This window comes from Planococcus citri, chromosome 1 (genome assembly GCF_950023065.1).
Source record: "Planococcus citri chromosome 1, ihPlaCitr1.1, whole genome shotgun sequence".
Taxonomy (NCBI): Eukaryota; Metazoa; Arthropoda; class Insecta; order Hemiptera; family Pseudococcidae; genus Planococcus; species Planococcus citri.
In genome coordinates, this window is record NC_088677.1 from 6462236 (window position 1) to 6483096 (window position 20861).

Below are 20861 nucleotides of genomic sequence, written 5' to 3' on the forward strand. Positions count from 1 at the left end.
CATTCTACTGAAAAATACAGCTTTTCACACCAATTTTAAGCATGGACTACATAATGCAATGGAGTAAATGGAGTACTAGTCCTATCATAGAATTGGTATATTTCCACTACTCTCATCTAATGTGTTGGAAGTTTTTTTTTCTGAAAAACAAATACTGTTTTTTGGACCTACACTGAAAGAAATAAACAGTAATCGTTACATTAAAACGCAGTAATTTTGGTATAGGAATGAAACGCATTAATCAGTACATATTTAGAGAAGTAACTATTACACAGACTAGTGCGGTAACCATTACATCACTTTTATTCAACAATATTTAAAAAGTGGAGTTAGGGGTATATCAATTTCAAGTTTCTCGGCACATCTAAATAATCCTCACTGCAACAAATTTTTCAAGACCTTATTTACGAGTATCTACGAAAATTTTCCGACCTAACTGGGATTCGAACCTGCAACCTCTCGTTCCTAACTACCTGCACTTAACAACATGGCCGCAAGTAGAATATGTGTCATTTTAAGGTGAAAGGTCCCACTTTGACAAAATTGAGTTAAGACTGCCAAGTTGTATTTTGGACTATTCCTGATCAAATGGAGCAAACCCGACGACATTTCGTTGATTTTTACCCAACTTACACCACCTAAACACTCAACACTACAAAAAACATAGTTTTGAGAAAAACGAGTTTAAAGATTTTTAAGTGTTTTTTTCATTTAAAATGGTCAAACGAACGCTAAAAAAGGTCTCCGATAGCTCATTTTGAAGGAAATTTTATGCCGAATCTAATGGTAATATGCACGTGAAGTCATCTGCAGAATATCTCTTTGCTTTCTTAAAAAAACTGTAAAAAATTTCATGATTTTTTGAAAAAAAAAATTTTTTATTTTTTTCTGATTTTTTTTAAAAAGTGTAAAAATGTAATCATTTTTCAACTCTCCCCCCCCCTCCAAAAATCACAGCAAAAAATTATTTCAAATTGCAATTTTTCATCATTTTCTTGTTTAAAAAATTTTTATTTTGAATTTTTTTCTGATTTTTTTCAAAAAATTGTAAACATGTAATCATTTTTCAACTTTTCCCTCCCCCCTCTCAGAAGATCAAATCAAAAAATAATTTCAAACTCCGATAAATGAAAGGATAGGCCTGAGTAGTTAACTTCAACGCGCTAGTTCGCGGGGTTCCCGTTAGGAGCGCGAACTAAAAATCATACCAGCTGTTAGGGGAGATCGTCTAGTATCCGAATATGTCAAAAAATAAAAAGGTCCCACTTTGACATTTTTCACCTTTAAATCGATTTTGCGAGAAATCTGAAAATGTCAAAGTGGGACCTTTTACCTTAAAATGACACATATTTGATTCAGGCCCTAGAAGTATTTATATGTTTTTCACTGTTTGGGAATAAAGGATTTCATTGTAGTATGGTGATGTACTCAGTACATTGTTTACTGTAGGGTAAATGTGCCTAAGTTTGCGCGCTTCTTAAGATTGCGCAGTAACGATTTCTCAGAACCAGTGAGAGTTACAACATTTGATACCGCCTTTACTTGAAAGAAGAATCAAAATGACCATACTTCACGATTTTTGGTGATGGTAGCACCAAGTGTTGCAAATTGACAAGCGAAAAACTTTTTTCTCAAAATTTTTTATAATTTTTCCAATAAAAGCGACACGCGACAATTTTTATGGAAATGGCTGTAGAAATCTAAATAAGCTATTTTTAGATTCGTCATTGTCTGGGGATTATAACAAGCACATATTTCAAGTATTTTCTGCTTTAATTAAGTTTCAATTTTTCAATTTTTTAAAAAAGCACCCCTGTGCCTAAGATTGCGATTTTCAGTTTTTGTTACTTTTCTAGACTTATAATGATACTTTTCGAAATTTTCATTAAGAATTCAATTTATTTGAATGAAATGACACCTTCTATATGTGTATCGAGTTTACTCCTTGTCAAAAGCTAGGGAGAAATGGGTGTAATGCTGTAAATACCAGATATGAGCGCATTTCCAGTGTGAATCACTCAGAAGTTTCAAATGCACGTTCACGTGAGACATTTTGTTTGCTTTCATTATTAATTAAACAATATTAACGAATTTCTATGTTTTTCACTGGTGCACAATCTTGGGAAGGCGAATGCGCAATCTTAGGAAGGCATATGCCTAAGTTTGCGCATTTGACTTTTTTTGGTTTTTGGTCAAAATATCAAAAACTAAATCGATTAAAAATTTCATTTCTGGGGCAAATCATAGCCAAATGTTTGAAGAACCTTCTGTACAAATTTCAAGTAGTGACTGTTTGAAAATTAGGTGCGCAAACTTAGGCACATTTACCCTATTCAGTAAATCACTACAAGGTTCTCAGTCATGTTTAAGGAATGTAATCATTGCTTACTACATGATGTAATTATCACCCACCAAATGATGTTTTGAATACCATGTCTGCAGGACTGAGTCCCCAAAGAAATGTAATGAGAACATAGAAATGAATTTTAAAAAGTGATGCAATAAATCCATCCTGGCGATGTACTCATTCCATTATTTGATGCATTCTCTGATTTAAACTATGTAACCATTACATCAAAATGAGGTAATTTGAAAATTACTGTACTGTGCAGTAACCATTGCATCAATTTCGGACTGAATAACGCGTTTTGAAAATCATTTCTTTCAGTGTAACTGTAGGCTGACCAAAGACCAGGATAGAAATTTCTGGTCAGAACTGCACATACTGGACAGACCCATGAAAACAAAAAAGATTGAACACAACGACTGGACTGGACTTTGTCCAGCGTGGATCAGACCATGAAACAAAGCAATATAGGAAAAAGAAAGCCAATCCAGCCAGGTGTGCCAACTGTGATAGTGATTGTGCAGCTAATTAGAAAGGGCATCCAGTACCCATATCAAGCAAAAGTTGTGGCTATATCTAAACCAAAGATCACAGCAACTGATCATGTCAAGCAAATGACCTTTCAAAGTCAAGTGCAGAAAACATTTGAAAACCCCAAACAAGCCAAAACTGTTGAAAGAAATCTTCCAAAGAAAAACATCAAGGAATCAGACGAATTAGTGGAACTAGAAAAGCAGCTAAGCTTTAGTCACATTTGAGAACTGCTTCAAAAAATGGATAAAGAATGTCTCAAGTTGAAAATTCACAAAACAAGCTCAAAGCAAAGACACAAATCATTTTTCATTTTTTCTCAAAATTTTGGATTTTGGCTTCAAAATTTTTTGACTTAATCTAATATTCAAAATTTTTTGAATTTCATGTTGGCATTACCTAGAGAAGCTTTTCGGAAAATCTTCACATCCCTACATCTAAAATTTATTTTGGAAATCAGGACAGCTAAAATGATCTCTTTGAGCATTTCCTCAAATCCCAAAATAAAATGTTGAGTAAACCTGCATTTTTTTCAAAAAATCTGCTCAACAAAGTTTTACTGCTACCCATGTAACCAAATTTTTCAATTTTTATCCGTCAAATTCTTCTCCACTCTCACAGGGTTAACAAACGTTATTTTATCCAAAACCCAGTTTACATCTTCATTGCACTACACAAAACGAACAGAACTCCTTTCCCTTTCTCTACTCTCGATTTATCCCACTTCGCACTGTAAAATTACTTCCACTCGAACAAACCCACCCAAACACAAGTTTCGGTTACAAGGCCGATTAAAGAAAAACTTGCACGTAGAATTGACCGCAAATGCCGGAGGCAGTGAGAATTACTCGTATACCATAATTTGGTTCGTGCGGCTATTTCGAATGAGTTTCCTCATTTAACGCATATGCGGTTACCTACGTCACATTCAGCTCATTTTCCAACACATTTACCTAATCTTCCCCAAAACTCGGTATAGTTTTCTCGCAGCGAGTCTTCTTCCTATGTACCTATTACAGCCGAACTCATTTCGGCCCTTTACTGCACACGTAGGTAAATTGAAACTAATTTCTATGAAATCAGATATTACGTACCATATACGAGTAGATGATACAGTTGATAAGACTCGAGGCAGTATTAATCGATAGGTTGTAACGAGAAATAAAAATTTTAATCCTTCAGATTCAGAAATTCATTGTGAAATACGAGTAGAATCAACGTGTGGTGAAAATGATTCTTCACAAATATTTTTTGCTGTTCTCAATGGGTAAGATGCTTAACATGGAAATTTTTTTTACCTAGATGCATATTTTGTATTTTAACCGAAATATTAATTGTTTGTTTCAGTATTTGGTGCATTAGGAATTCATTTGGGTATAGTTATTTTTAATTTCATGAACATTTTTTCAAATTACTTGGATGTTTTAATGATTTCTCAGTTATAGAAATGAATACTTTGAATTTCCAGAATGTGAAAAATGGGCTTTTGTGCATTTCTTCGAAGGAATCTGCAAAACACTTCGTATGCGAGGAGCTATTTTACTCGATACTGTTCATGCTCTAGCCAGGGGTGCATATATTGTGTTCATTGAATACCTAAAGTTTTATTTCAAAGCTTTCTTCGAGAGTCAATTTCAGATAACTATACCAAGAGTAAGGCATATTTACGTTATCATTTCCAATATTCATTGATTTACGAACGTTTCAGATGAAATCACTATATACAATTGCGGACGGAGAACACTTTCTGAAATACGTCGATTACAAAACCTGACCACCATACAGGAAAAAGATGAATTATGGATACAAGGTGACTATAGTTTTTGTTTCGTGATCCATTTTATCAAATAGGGGGGGGGAGAGGGGAGGAGAAGGTATTTTTATGAATAAATGGAATATTTCTTTCTCTTTCGACAGATTTATACGAATATCTAGTCACCAGTATATTGAACTGTGATTCATGTAAGTTGCAAAGTAGTACCACATAATTCTAAAACTCATAAATTCTAATACCTAATCTTATTTTACTAGGTGAGCTATGGAAAGGCAAATATGGAGGAGGTGGTAAGCAAATCCTAAAAACTCTTCATTACAGCTTTAAATTTTAATAAAAGGTATACTAATGACGAAAAAAATTGAAATTATCGCAGGCATATGTACAAAGATCTTCCTAGCTGTGGGAGGTGAGTATGAGTACCTACCTATCTAACCCAACACTCGCACCAAATTGCACTTCAGTGACACTTCCCTTCACACTTGATAATTTCTACATTTCCATTCCACAGGTAATATGACAGACATGATAAATCCAGAATGGATCGACCATGTCATTCATACTCCAAGATGGATGGTTGTGAATTAGAAAAACTCGAACGAGAGAACACTTCAGTGACTCGCGGTATATGATAAATGCACGAGTGGGTATTTGAACAAGATTTCGAGAATTTTCACTGCTCTGATTATCCCGCAACACCTACGTATTCTACACTACCTACTGTATTATCTCATTTAAACAAACAATAGAGTACTTAAATGGCTAATGGCTTTGAATTTCGAAAACGTTATCAATTTTTTTTGTACGTATCTTCCTATATGTATAATGAAATGAATGAAGTCGTAACACTTGATACACATGTGCTGTGTGGTTGAACTCGAGTGTCACTAAAATTATTGTTTTATTATCGTGGCCTAATCTTCGAACAAATAAGTCTCAAGTACTTCAATTCGTCAGTGCTTACCTTTCCATTTGGTGAACTTTTCTTGAAAACTCTGTAACAGAAAAACAGAAAATCGAATAATTAATTATTAATATGCATTAAACTTTGTCTAAAAATACGAGATGATTAACAAAATACACAAATACATAGTATAATGGAAAACATTTTCAGAAATACAGATTGAAAAGAGCATGCAAAAATTTATCACCACCCGAAATTTTAAGTGCAAAGTGCATTTTTCAATTTTTGGTGAATTTTTGAAAATCAAATTGAGGCCAAAAATTGGGGAAAAAGATCAACGAAATCTGAGATATAGCCTATTTTTGACCTGCCAAGTTGATTGGAAACGGTTTCAAACTATTTTGGCAGTTCAGGAACTTCCAGTAGATTTTTGAAACTTGAAATTTCCACAAAATTTCATCAAAGAAAGTTGGAAATCCAAAATTTGCGCTGAAAGCTCCAACTTGAATATGCTATCAAGTCGACTGCTCGTGGGTTTAAGTCATTTTGGAGCCTCCTGCGATTTTTTGAAAGTTCTTGGAGCCTCCAGTAGATTTTTGAAAGCTAGAATTTCTACAAATTTCATCAAATGCAATTGGAATGCGGAAATTTCTGTAAACTAATTTCAATACCGTTTGAAGTCCACTGTAAATGATTTCAAGTCGTTTTGGAGCCTCCAGCGATTTTTTGGAAATTTTTGGAGCCCCCAGGTGATTTTTTTGAAACTTGAAATGTCCACAACATTTTACCAAATGCAGGTGAAAGGCCGAAATTTATAATTTATTCTGTGAACCGATTTCAATACCTTTTTCATGGTATGTTGACATTTTTTTTTTTTTTTTTTGAAAAAAATAACTCCCTTTTTTCACTACCTTTTTAAACCAAATTTTCAGAAAGATGTTAGATCGACCCCCCCCCCCCCCCACACACACACACACACACACAAATAACAAAAACAAATTTTTCATAGGAAAATTTTCAAAAAAATTATAAGTACCTTAAAATACAAAGCATTTTTCAAATTAAATAAAAAAAAAAGGGTTGCCAATTTCATCAAATACCCTTTTTTTTTTTTAAATGAAACTGGGAAACTGGCATCATTTTTTCAATAGATTTTAAATTAAATTCACTACTTTTTCATTACTTTCACTACCTGTTAGATACCCTGTTGGAAGACGACTGCAGGTGGATTTCAAGTCATTTTGGAATCTCCAGCAACTTTTTGGAAATTCTTGGAGCCCCCAGTAGGTATACTAGAATGTTTTGAAATTAGTTAACAAAATAAATTTCGGATTTCCAATTGCATTTGACGAAATTTTGTGGAATTTTCAATTTTTTTTACAGAATGCTCCAAGGATTTTCCATAAATAATTTTCTGGAGGCTCCAAAACGATTTGAATCCATCTGCAGTCGACTTCAAATGGCAATGAAATTAGTTTACAGAATGAATTTCGTCTATCCAACTGCATTTGATGAAATGTTGTGGAAATTTCAAGTTTCAAAAATATTCTGGAGCCTCCCCAAAAAGTAGCTGGAGGCTCCAAAACGATTTGAAATCAACCTGCAGTCGACTTCAAAGGGTATTGAAATTAGTTTACAGAATGAATTTCTAATTTTCAACTGCATTTGAATAAATTTTACGGAAATTTCAATTTTTAAAAATTTACCGGAGGCTCCAAAAATTTTCAAAAATTTTCTGGAGGCTCCAAAACGATTTGAAATCTATTTGCAGACGACTTAGAAGGGTATTGAAATTAGTTCACAGAATAAATTTCGTCTTTCTAACTGCATTTGATGAATTTTTTTGGAAATTTCAAAAATCAAAAATCTACTGCAGGCTCCAGTAGTTTTCAAAAAGTTGCTGGAGGCTCCAAAACGACTTGAAATCACCTACGGTAGACTTCGAAAGGTATTGGAATTTACAACTGCATTTAATAAAATTTTGTGGAAATTTCAATTTTTTTAAATTTACCGGAGGTTTCAAGGATTTTTAAAAATTTACTGGAGGCTCCAGAACTATTTGAAATTCATCTGCAGTCGACTTCAAAAGGTATTGAAATTGGTTTACAGAAAAAAAAAGTCGCCTTTCCAACTGGATTTTGATGAAATGTTATGGAAATTTCAAGTTTCAAAAATCTACTGGAGGCTCCAGTAGTATCCAAAAAGTTGCTGGAGGCTCCAAAACGACTTGAAATCACCTACAGTCGACTTCAAAGGGTATTGGAATTCCAACTGAATTTTTTGAAATCGTATAGAAATTTCAATTTTTAAAAATATACCGGAAGCTCCAGGATTTTCAAAAATTTGCTGGAGGCTCCAAAACGACGTGAAATCCGCCTGTAGTCGACTTCAAAGGGTATTGAAATTAGTTTACAGAATAAATGTCGGCTTTCAACTGCATTTGATGAAATATTATGGAAATTTCAGTTTTGTAATATCTACTGGAGGCTCCAAGGATTTTTCAAAAATTTGCTGGAGGCTCCCAAACGATTTGAAATCCATTTGCAGTCGACTTCAAAGGGTATTGCAAATAGTTTACAGAATGAATTTCGTCTTCTCAACTTCCTTTGATGAAATTTTGTGGAAATTTCAAGTTTTAAAAATTACTGGAGGCTGCAGTAGATTTCAGAAAAAATCGTTTGAAGTTCAAAAATGATTTAAACACATCACATTTGACTCAATAGCGTCTTTACGTTCGAGTTCAGCGCGAATTTCGGATTTCCAACATTTTTTAATGAAATTTTGTAGAAATTCTAAGATTTAAAAATCAACTGGAGGCTCCAGAATTACTCAAAATGGTTTCAAACTGTTTCCAATCGATTTGGCAGGTCGAAAATAGGGTATATGTATTTCAAATTTCTGCTTTGTACATCAATTTGGTAAAATTTTGATTTTTCATCTCATTTTTTAATTTTCAAAAATTCGCCAAAAATCGAAAAATGCACTTTTGCATTTAAAATTTCGGCTGGTGATAAATTTTTGCACGCTATTTCTATGTAGCTTTGTCCAGTTCAAAAAATTTTGTGCGAATGCATTTTTTTCTGGCAAGCTTGTTTTAAAATGGTCCCCAGGATGTCCTCTTTTTAAAAAAACTTATCCCTGAAAATCGAAGAGTGGGGGGAGGGGGTGCAATTATTCCTATTGGCATACGCCAAACTATAAACTACTAACACAAGCATCTCGAAATACGTGTAGTTCTTAGCACATTCGTAACGATCCCTAACCTAGCTACCTTCTCTTACATTAGCATACCGGTGCTATTTTCACCTTCATTCATATTTTCAGTAAAATTAATGGGGAAAGAGAACACCTGCTCATACCTCACTATGCTCATTACGTACGTATAAGCACTTAACATACAAAAATACAGAATAAATGAGCCTATATCTAGCACAGTATTTTTTTTCAACGCAGATATTCTCTAGCATAAATCACCGCACTAATTTTGAAACAATAATGTCTATTATACTTCGTAATATGTAGGAGAAAAAAATAGATAAACAAACAACATCTTCGGGGCAATACGCACACACTTTCGTTTATTTTTTCATCGAATTTTTCGCTTCTCAGAACAATTTTAAAAAAGCTTTCACCTATAAAACTTTGAATTTGCAATCGTATTCGCTCACACAAATTGTACTTTCTTTACTCGAGCCAGTACCACACTAAAACACATTTACATATGTAATAATTTTCTCGAACATTATGATTACAACCATCTATATACCGTCTGGTACTCGTAACTTTGAAGGTTGCCCACAACAGAGCATTATGAAATCCATCGATCTACGATCATCGTACTATTTTTCTTTCCAAAACAACACTGTGGAGATATATTCTGCACATTACGATGATGCTGTTACAAGCACATCTCCATGTATAGGTCTCACATATGCTAGCTACCTACTTGAGGTCTAGCAGTACCTAGCTTCTGAGAGCTTCATAGGTACCTGGCGACTTACCGCCTCGTTACCTATTTTTCGGACACTGAGTGTAATTACGAATACCACACAGACATTTACCTTAAGATTATTTATCTTACGTAATAATAACACATCTTCAGTTGTCATTCCATGTATTGTTTATTCAAGTACATAATAACAACTTACTCAAGCTATATTATTTATACTGGCCTGTACAGTATTACGAAAAGGAGAGATGGCATATTCATGCCTAAGAAAGTGCAATGCACATCACCACAGGGAATAGGGAACAGTACACGGATGTGGGAAGGTCCATATATGTTACTCATTTAGATGAGATTTACAATAAGGATCCTCGGATGTTTTACGTAATAACTCCTGGACCCGAGTGCATCTGAACGACTCTATCAACGTAACTGGAACACAGAACATATTCGAAATAGATCACTTGCTTCACCAGTTCATATTTCGTATATGACTGGACTTGTGCTACTAATTTAGTCCATTAGATTTACGCAAATAGCATGGTATAGGTGGTCCTATACCATCTCCGGAACATTGATATCCGATGTTTTATCATCGGGAGTCGCCAAATGACTAGCGTTTGGCTCGTTGCTCTCACAACTCGTTGGTCATGAGAGAACTAACTCACCAGATGGCGCTTTTACGTAATTAATCCGCCAGATCGCGTATTTACGGAACTAAAATGAGTTGCAGCTGAATGTAGAACAATTTTCTCTCACATGAGTGACAGAAAATACTGCAATTCCTATCGCTACATATGCCCCGGATTCTCTTGATATTTTCACGGTGACATAGGCGGGGGAATATTACGAAAATCCCAACTGAACAACGGGAGATGAAGCGCCATTCTGGATGTCCCGGGAATTGCCCCGATTTCTGGAATATTTCTTGAGTAGTGCAACGTGTTGTTATAAATATGTTTGCATGGGTGATGTGCATCATGCAAGGAGAGGAAAGGAAATGAGGAGATGATTACAAAGTATATAAAAACAAATTAAAACTAATAAATATTACAAAATGTGCTCAAAACTAATAATACAAGAAGTTGTGTAATTACGAAAATCAAAATTGTACAAAGTATATAAATTTGGGCACGGATGTATTTTTTTTTTTTTTTTTTTTTTTTTAAATAATTTCTGGAACTGGTGATATTCTGGTAAACTAAATTTGGCAGCGACAACAATTCACATCTTGATGTTTCTTGAATACGGTGAACTAAAGCTGATAACATTGTATGTAAATAACTTGTGTAGATCCTTTGAACATTTGTTGGTAATCAATTGATTGTAAGTTGAATGATAAAATTGTCTTACGTAATATGATTTGACCAAAATGACCAATCAACTCTTCATGAACATTAAAGGATGGTGTTGGGGATCCTTACCATGCATCAGTTAGGATTCAATAGTTTGGTAATTACGAAATAAAAGTCCTCTTGGTGTATTGTTCATTTAATCACTTATGAGAATGTATTGTTCCTTCTGTTGTAGGGAATGATACAAAATTGGAACCATCATTATTTACGTGAGAAGTAAATTAGAGTAGCTTCTCAATATCTTCTCTAGATGTTGTTTTGGCATTCGGAAGTTGACAATACCTAACAGCATTTACAGATGAGACAATAACAATTGTTACAGATTTTTCTACCTTTTGTATTGGATTATTTCCTTTTCTGGAGTAGGAGCTGAAATATCTGTAATCATTATGAAAGGAATGACAACATTTGGTGTTTTTCACTTGATCTGATTCTAATATAGTTACAGACTCTGCTGGTGTTTGGTTTTCCAGTACAACTAGAACTGTTGGTTTCCTAGGTGTGATTTCATCTAGATACTTGTATGAATTTACTCTGCTTATTCTCTGTAATTACCACTTTCTCTGTACTACTGGATACTTTGATTCTCCTATTTTCTAAAGCTGGCTTATTAGCTGATCAAGGATGATTATCTAATGTGACGTTTATGAAAGTTGTAGAACTTGTCTTCCATATGTTTGACTAGATAATAGTTTCTGGCATCGTTTAAGTAAAACTGTTTAGTGTCTGGTACAGTGTTACATCGATCTTCAGCCACAATACATATAGTTAGATTCAATTTTAGGATGTCTTATAATTGGGATAAAGACTAACGCTGGTTTAAGAAGTTTAATATTGCGTTTTTTTAGCCAAACCATAAAAATTCTTTTCAAAAGGTATATCATCAGCTTGCTGGTACATGGAATTGATCATTACTTGTGGCCAATACTAACGAAAATCATAAGATAATGTCCTGGAAATATTTCTCAATCCACTCCAAAATAAATTGTAGGTATTCAATGTAGTTGAAAATCCACATTTTTGTTATTCAATTCAGGTTGACCGAATGATATTATTTGGTTGTTTTTATCTACTATTCAGTTACATAAACTTTGCAATAGATTACAGGCAGAGAATTTATTGTTCTATCACAGTTTGTTGCGTTGTATAAATACAAGTATGGAATATCAATGATCATTTCAATTTGCGATTGAAAACTCTGCCCCACTCGTATTTATTGAATTTCAGGGAATACTGGTTGGTGATTTTCCAAAACATCGCCAAACGCCGTGAATGTTCCAGGTTCTTCCTAGTTATTTAACTCTTCTAACTGCTGTTGCAAAAAAAAATACTCTGGTTCATATTTTCATATAACAGATGTTATTCATCAGTCCCAGCAAATTCCGTTATGGTCTATATTTCCAAATGAGGTGATGAATGAATTTAGTATATTGTCCACAGTTTTGTAAGACTGACAGTTCTTATTGTGTTGTGTCTTACTAAATTTGAAGCATTTCCAGCTGTTAAGCAATTATGACATATGGCCCAAGAACATCCAATAAGTATATGAATTTACGCAAGTCTTTCCATTGGTCCCTTCAGTGATTCCAACACTCTAAATGAATCTTTTTTCCGGATAATAGTGATCTCTTCTAGTGTGATGTTTAGCGATGTCCCATTGATTGATCTGGTTATCATCACATGAATTCTGACGCATTAGTTGATAATGTGTATAGGTGTGGCTGAGCAATAAAATTAATTGGAAATGGGTAAATAACAAATGTATTACATAATTGCCATATTCTTCGAATTCGATATGTCTGCTAGTTAACATTTCACCTAATTTGTTGAATGATGATTTATATTGCTCAAATGCTTGGTATTACATGCAGCTGCTTCTTTGCACTGCTTTTTAGAACTTTCAGCTGGAACTTGTTTCATGATGTTTGATACGTGGTGAAGATGCATCGCTATTGCATTCAAAGTAAGAGACTGAAGTCTGAAATCAGTTGAACTTGATCTCAAAACATTTTCAATCCAGCAGTGGCTGTACATCTATGATACACTGTGTTTACCCAGGGCAACGGAGTCTTCCGAAACTGATTTGGTGGTATCTATACCAGCCTGACTCAAACATTTGAATAATTGTATTTGAACAATCAACACTCCATTAGGTACCTTACATGAATTCGAGTAAAATTTCAAAATGTAGTCAAAATCTGGCATCATAAGAAAAGGTTTCGCTTCTTTAAGACTTTCAATTATTAAATCAACGTATTCTTGGTGGGTAATAAGCCAAGATTGAAATTAAACAAATGACGATTGTATACTTGAGAATGTGAGTTGTAATCACTGATGGTCTCTTCTGAATTTGGCTGAAATGTAGGGCTCGTATATGCATTGTTTTTTTATCTTCCAGGTTTGCCTTTGCGTCCTTAGTTGGAAATAAGAGAGTTTATTTGTTGAGATACGGTACAACATCAGTTTGATAGGCAGTCAGTCCTTACGAAAAGTTCTTTGAAAATTATGTCATTTCTTCACGAGTGTAGAATTTCAACCAGTATATCCAGCTTGCAATCAGTTCACAATTCACATTACTTTGGTTCTACTTATACTGGTGAGCTGTGGCTTTCCGACAAAGACATGTGTTATGAAAATCTCTGGAGAAGTAAATTAATTCTGAATATGGCAATGGATCAAACAGATTGACGGATTCACGTAAATCGCTAATTTGTACAAATGGTTGCCCCATTATTGTACCTTGCATAGCAGGTCCTTTCATAGTTTTATCGAAAATATATCCTTCATCTTTGCACATATTTGTGATCTTCATGGGATCAATTTCTACTGGTAGGCATAGTTTGGATCTATTGTAAAGTGATGAAAAAAAAATTTTGGCCGTTCTTTACCATATATTATAATTCTGGGTCTGGTTCTTTCCTCAATTTCCTTTGTTGGAATCGTAATTAGTACATCATTCAAGTCTTGTTCGTCTTCTTTTGATAGATCTTCCTCCAATCCTAACAGTTGTTTAATGGATGGTGGTGTTTTTTGATTTGTCATTACGCAAATTGGCAGAACCATTATCAGTTGTAAAAGTTTGAAGCTGATTTTGTTGATTAATTGTACACAAATTTGAGGAGATTTCATCGGTCTTTATGTTGACAGTTTGTCTAGATTATTGTTACACAAAGACGATCCTGAAGTATGTTGAGTTAATTGGGTTTGGATCAGTTGTTACTAGATTAATCCTTTGTCCATTGAAATTAAATATTAAAAATTGCTAAGTTGGTAAATCAGACATATTGGAAGCGTTTTGTTGTTTTGTGAAGATCTCTTCAACCTCAGCATGGGTCTTTTCAACTTCTTCTTTAACCCCAATTCATGGTATTTTTTGTGGGAAGCTTTGGCACCATTAATTACTTGTCTTACGTAAGTCAGGTCTTCTTGATGTTGCTTGTCATTTTCCTTTTTTAGGTGATCAATTTCCAATTTGTTGGCAAATAATTCACTTTCCCTGTCACATATTTGGAGTTCCTTTCATTCATACACGACATCCCTGAACCAATTTGAATATACTTTGTGCATTGCATGTCGATATTGTAAGTTGACTATGATGTTTGATTTGAAAGAGTATGCCAGCAGTTGGGTATATCGAGAATGTACCCTTTCATCATTTTTGTTGTCTGCCAGTTTTGTTAGGCTTATGCTGAATTCTTCGCGGAGAAAATGGAATTACAGAATTACGATCTGATCTTATAGACCAAAAGTTTCATCAGAATAACTTAGTGACTTAATGTTTCAAACTTGCCCAGCTTCATAGCTCAAAGTATAAATGTTTCGTCTGAATCACAAGTGGTAGAATTACGAAAATTATTGCACTAATGCAAAATTGATCAAGAGATGAACGGTTATCTGCAATATGTGATCAGTAGGTAGTACTTTAAACTCAGGATCTTTGGACAAAATTTACAAACATGTATTCTCTGAAAGCAACAAACACCTCCTCTATGTTCTCTTGATTTTATTTGATATTTTTTTAGAGGAAAATCTTGACAGCTTTTTACGCAATAATATTGGGACCTCAAGAAGGTCGTCTGTAAACTAGACTGGTGGCATGTAGTATGATAATATTCATATACAGGATGGTTACTTCACTTTTACGAGGTTTTTTGATCTTAAATTTGATAACTGGAAATAACATCAGCGAAAATATGATCGATATTAATTGTTGAGCGCGAACGTAGTATCAGTAGAGACACAGGCATGCCCCTGTGGTCTTGATCCACTAATCATAATTTTCCCTTGATGAATAACAGTGATGTTTTACGAGATTTTGAAGTAGACACCACAGTGCGGGCATTCATCCATGATCTGATTATTTTTTCTTAAAAAGCCGATTCCCTTGAAATACTTTCTCAAACAGAAAAATTGTGTGACAATTGAGGATCCAAAATTGTTGATTTGCACATATTTCTTTCATTTTGTAGCTTAAAAAGTATACAACTCACTTTGGTTTAACTTTGTATAGGTTTCTTTATATTTTCAAACCACTTATTGAGTAGGTACTACTGTACTAGTTACGTGGGGAATGTTGATATTCTGCAAGTTTTAAATAAATTAGCTTCCATCTTCTCAAGCCCATTCTGCATATTTTCCAATTGCCCTTTGGATATGAGTCACGAGTTATTCTGAGGATGCAACATCTTGAATTTTTCAAACCAGTTTAGGAAATTTCTTCTACTTCATCAAACATACCAACATTGAATACTCTTATGATTGAGGTGAGGTGGATTGGTTGGTATTTTTAATTTCGTGTTGATGAACATGATTTGGAATTCCAGGTAATCTCATTAGAATCATTTGTAATTACGAGTTCTTTAAAAATCATCTGGTTAAGTGCTTCGGAGATTTGAAACCTTGGAGAGGTTCAATGATGTTACGATGAAACAAGCGATCTATTTGGCAATCATGATTGGACCATGAGAATTCATATTCACAATACGAAATCCATTACACTCTCAGGTTGAATATTTTGATGAGATACAACGAATTACGCAAAATATGGATTTAATTTATTCACTAAATTTATATGAGCCACTCTAGAACCAGGATTTTGATTGATTCGAAGTTTCTTCATTTAATGGTTATCTGGTTGGAAGTTGGGTATAATATTTCACAAATGAAGTGACTATTGGACGTTTTAATTTCATTCCAGCTCGCTGCAGTAGGAAGAATTCCAAATAGAATTTACTGAAATCAAAATTTCACTGCTCGATGGTGAGATTGAGCAATCGGCGTGATTGACTGCGAGTTAAATAACAGTTTAACTGTATCCGTGGTTGAGAGAAGCTGGTCGTGAAGTCAGAGGTTTTTTACCTTTGAGTATGGTTTTACGTAGGTACCACGTTTTGATTGTCCGTGAAATAGTTATTCATGTTGGTACCAGGAAAAGTGTTCTTAAACAAGAATACAGCTGTAAGATGTTGTTTGGTTAACGAACATTTGCGTAAATTTATACTTCAATTACGAAAAAATCACAATAACAGTGTTTTAAATATTCACTGTATTGAAACGATGAAATCTAGATAAGTATCTTCACTCAGCATAATGCACCTCCTACGACACAAGCTCCAAGATTTTGACCATTTTGGGTGTTTTGAAAACTTTGGGTGATATCTATGATGAATTTGACTCGAACTTGTGGTGATTGTAATTTTTGTATTACGTAACCAGTCTGGATGTAAATAATATCACTATTTGGTGTGTATTTATTGAATTACTTCTGTTGGTAATCTGCACAAATATATATTCGATAAAAAGAGGTTCAATGCACTTGTTTAGTCACTATCAATGGCAATTATATGATCCACAAACAATACAACGGTGCTCCAGGTTAGAGAGAATTTTGAGCGTATCAGACAAAAATGCGAGAGCAACTGATAAAACTGCTTCATGTGAGGACAATGTACGCTTTGAATTATCAGGCCAAATCTCCATTATGTTTGTGTGTGAAAATTAGATTTTGATCTAGATAACAGCGATGCACCGATGATAAGAATTACGGTGTTGTCTTCGATACTTGTATAGACGTTGGTATTACGGTAATCATTTTCAAAGCTGTACGAACGAATCTGAGCAAAAATCACACTCTTGCTGTCGAAAATTGGTGTAAAAAATCGCCAACTGGTTAGTAGGTAGGTACCTACTTCGTGTTCTTGCGTATAATCGTGTATTGATAGGTAGGTACCTACTTCGTGTCCTTACATACATGCAGCTAGGTACCAGGAACCAAGTTACTTCATTTCCCACTTCAAAAATCACTTGTAGGCCTCCAAGTGAATTATCTTAGTAGGTTTCCAAGTATTCGATCCTCTAGTTGACAATTTGCATAAAGTGACACTTAGTACGTGATGGCATGGTTTACATAAGCTTCACCTGAGTAAAATTGTAATTGAATTTATTGAATTACGAAATAATGTTGTCCATCTGGAAATTTTCACTGCATCAGAGAACAAGTAAATTTTCGTCCTATCGTGTATTGCATAACTTTTTCTCCTATTACTCTGATGTGAATAATGTTTGTTTGAACAAAACTCGTATTTGTTATTGGTAGTTGATTTTCTCGAGCTGAAAGATAGGTATTATATGCATCGTGATTTTTCAAACATACCTCCATGTAAGTATGGGTAATAAATTAAATTACTTTGATCTGATAAGACAGTCTGCTTGATAGTCTCAAAATCAATTAAAGAGGTTTTCTGAAATTCCATTTTCGGAATTGAAATACGGAATGTTTTCCAAAATTTACGAGGAAATTAATCCAAAATGTACGAATTCATGTAACTTGGTAGGTATTACGAAATAAATCACCATGAGCGATCCAGGTGTTTTGAATTTGTTGAAGATGTTTTTAAGTATGAGTTATCATCTGTAATGCTCATATGGTGATGGTTATGGACATGGAACCAGCGGAAAAGAAAGAACGAACCAATTCCGAGATTTTTGAACGTAGTATTTCCATAGTATTAGATTTTTCAACGAAACTTTGCCCCACGACTCGGATGAATTTTTTAGGCTGGATGCATGTTGAAGATTTTGACATTTTGTGTAAAATCGCTGATGAGTAGGTTGATACCTACTTTGCATTATTGATACTTATACATGTGGAAAAATGTATCAATTACTTCTCAACTATTAATTTGATCAATAATCGTCACCATTTGGTTGGTTTTAGGTGAGAACAGTTGAATGAGATGTTGAGTAAGTTTGTTGAGGTGTGTTCTGGACAAAATTTACATTTCTTCAAATTTCAGCATTGATTTATTTCAATATTTACGATGAGGCTCATTTACGTAATTCCAACTAAGTAAACACTCAAATCATTTAATTTACAAAATACCTACATAGGTGCTGAAAATTACGCAACAATAGGTGTGTGACCATTCGACAAGTTGAAAAATCATCAGATTTTCAAGTGTAAAAATACAAATGAACTTTTGTGTTCGTATCACTATGCATTGATTTTTTCATTTCAAACTGAATAATTATACATGAGATCAAACGAGCTCAATAGGTAAAAGATTATGAACAGCATAAATACACGTTTTTGAAACAAATTCCCAAGTTTTTCAAGGTATACTGCGTGATTCGTAATTTGTTAAAGCTGGCTTTTTGATGTTTCGTTTTCGAACTGGAGTTTCGTCACAGTATTCTGATAAGAATGGAGTATTTTTGACTGAAGTCTTCGATTTTCACATACATACGGTGATAAATAGGTAATACCTACTTTACGCAATTCTGGCTTCCCATAAATTACTCCGATCCTAAAAACTGATTGATCATTTCAATTTGTAGGAATCCAAATAGATTTACGAAAAAAAACGAATTCAGGCGGGAACCATGTAAAATCATCACCATATATTTTTTATTTCTGATCATTTGAAAAATCAGTGTTCCTGAATATTAAATCTCGAACCTTGTAAATTCGTCTGCTATTGAGAAGTATTTCTAACTTGGACATTCGAAGTTGCCCCTGTGCAATACTTTGTAGTTGAAAATTCGAGGATTTGAACTTGCACAGTAGTGTGAGGTACGTTTTGGATGAATTGATATTCTTCTGATTTGAAGCAGGTAATTTTTAATTAATCGAAGGAGCCAAAGGTCTCGAATTGAACGAGTACTGCTAAGTATTTAATTACCATCTGAGATAAAAACAACGAATTGGTTTTTGCAACTTCTTGTACAGTTTTCGAAGTGTTAATTTTCGACCAAATATTTTACAAATTTCACGAACTATTTGTACATTTGCAAAAGCAAGCTTCATTTTCGAAAATAAACCAGGTTAAATATCCAGCAACACGTCCGAGGTATTACTTCTCTTGTAATTGGATCTTCATAAATAAATCACACAGATTAATTTGACTCATATTGTACAAAGCAATTTCGAGCAACAACTATTCAAATAGTATCAGCAATATTGTAAAATTAATATCCGATGAATTACACAAATTACCTTTGGAAGGTGAATAATTAGATCCAGTATTTATTCCAACGAATTTAAAATACCTTTGATAGCTCTAGTAGATGAATTATTTTCCATTTTTGGATATCGTTTAGTTTTCTGGTAATTTAGTGAATGCACAAATTTTTTAGATGTAACAAGTTGTCTGTGTACAGGTCCATGTTGATTCGAAAATTATTTCGGTACCTATTGATGGTATTTGGCACATTACGAGTGAAATTATAATCCATCTGGTTCAAAGTTGGTATGTCTGTTGCGAAAATTACCTGAAGTTGAATTTGAAATGAGTGATTTCACAAATGCGAAAAAAATCACAACCAAAATTTACCGTGATTGTATTGGATAAATTAATCGAACTGTATTTTGCAATAATGAGACTAGTTATTTTGAATATGTTATCGAACTGTTGTGCTCATTAATTAGCCAAAATTACGAATTAGAATCCAGGTTGAATTACGAAAAATCATCATTAAATGATAAATCACTGGTTTAACAACTCCTTGAATAGGTTGAAAATTCTCAAATTATATGGAACTGGCGAAAATACCAACAGATTGATGAGAATTATTCGATTAATTTTGCATCAGATACTTTGTTTTGAATTGGTTTTGGAGCACAATTTGACTGATTTTCTTGATCTGATAAGTCTGATTTTTTGATGCATTTTGAACTATAAGAATGCTATAGGTGCTAGTATGATGACGTAGGTTTTCAAAATTACCTTGAGTATTTTAATACAAATTGGTGACAATCTGTGGAAATATTTATTGATCTGCAGGTGGTTTATGACCGGAACCGTATATTTATTAGAATATTCAGATTAATCACGAACTGATATGTGATTACAGGTCAGGATTCTAATTACTATCAGCAAACTGAAGCATTATTTCGATAAAATGTGATCACAACACTGCACTTCTTTAATTACTCAGAAAATATTTCGAAATATTTCTAAACTCTGAATAGGTATATTAGCACACAATTTCGCGAAAAGTTAGATGGTTGTCAAAAATAGAATAAACTACTTCGTATGAAAAGTAAAACTGATCCGCTTCTCAACTTCTCGTTAGCTTGGTGCTGGTGCATAAATGTTGGCGAGATAACAGTGATGGTAAGAGATAAAGATTTACCTAAAATACTGTTATCTGTACCAGCTTTGATGGAATAGGTATTGAAGCAAAGTATCACTGACCAGATACAATGCAAATATTTTGAGCAATTTGAGCAGGAACGATTTTTTCATGGGTTTTGATTTGAATCTTCATGTACTTTAATTCCCTGTAATTTTGCAATTTCTTTAGCATAACCTCTTGAACTAGGATGAAACCTAGGTCCCATCATGCCATTATTTGCACTAGAACTAGGTTGAGCTGCTTGTTGCATCGAATTTTGCTGCTGATTAGCAGTTGCTTGAGCAACATTGGGATTTACGAAAGATTGTTGATTATTCAACAAGGGATTCACATTCGAAGGATGATTTTGATTCCCATTAACGAAATTA

At 33.9% G+C, this 20861-nt stretch overlaps 2 protein-coding genes across 5 annotated transcripts in view; one reads left to right on the forward strand and one right to left on the reverse strand.

The window, feature by feature from the left end:
• krz (kurtz) overlaps positions 1-20861 on the reverse strand; it is a 308096-nt gene that overhangs the window by 110268 nt on the left and 176967 nt on the right. For all 4 annotated transcript variants that reach the window (XM_065365000.1, XM_065364990.1, XM_065365016.1 and 1 more), the window contains one exon: positions 5617-5647. In XM_065365000.1, coding sequence (XP_065221072.1) covers positions 5617-5647 — 31 coding nt within the window. The remainder of the gene's footprint in view (positions 1-5616; positions 5648-20861) is intronic.
• On the forward strand, positions 4000-5437 carry LOC135846073 (uncharacterized). The gene is made up of 8 exons (XM_065365068.1): positions 4000-4145; positions 4226-4252; positions 4347-4448; positions 4587-4688; positions 4796-4840; positions 4910-4942; positions 5029-5061; positions 5164-5437. The coding sequence occupies exons 1-8, from the start codon at positions 4109-4111 to the stop codon at positions 5238-5240; spliced, it is 456 nt and encodes a 151-aa protein (XP_065221140.1). The 5' UTR covers positions 4000-4108; the 3' UTR covers positions 5241-5437.

What these genes read in the sequence shown, in the direction of transcription:
- LOC135846073 (XM_065365068.1), top strand. Translation starts at nt 4,109, where the DNA reads ATGATTCTTCACAAATATTTTTTGCTGTTCTCAATGG. An exon ending in AGATGAATTATGGATACAAG is followed by an intron (nt 4,689 to 4,795) that starts GTGACTATAGTT and finishes CTCTTTCGACAG; the next exon opens with ATTTATACGAATATCTAGTC. An exon ending in TATATTGAACTGTGATTCAT is followed by an intron (nt 4,841 to 4,909) that starts GTAAGTTGCAAA and finishes TTATTTTACTAG; the next exon opens with GTGAGCTATGGAAAGGCAAA.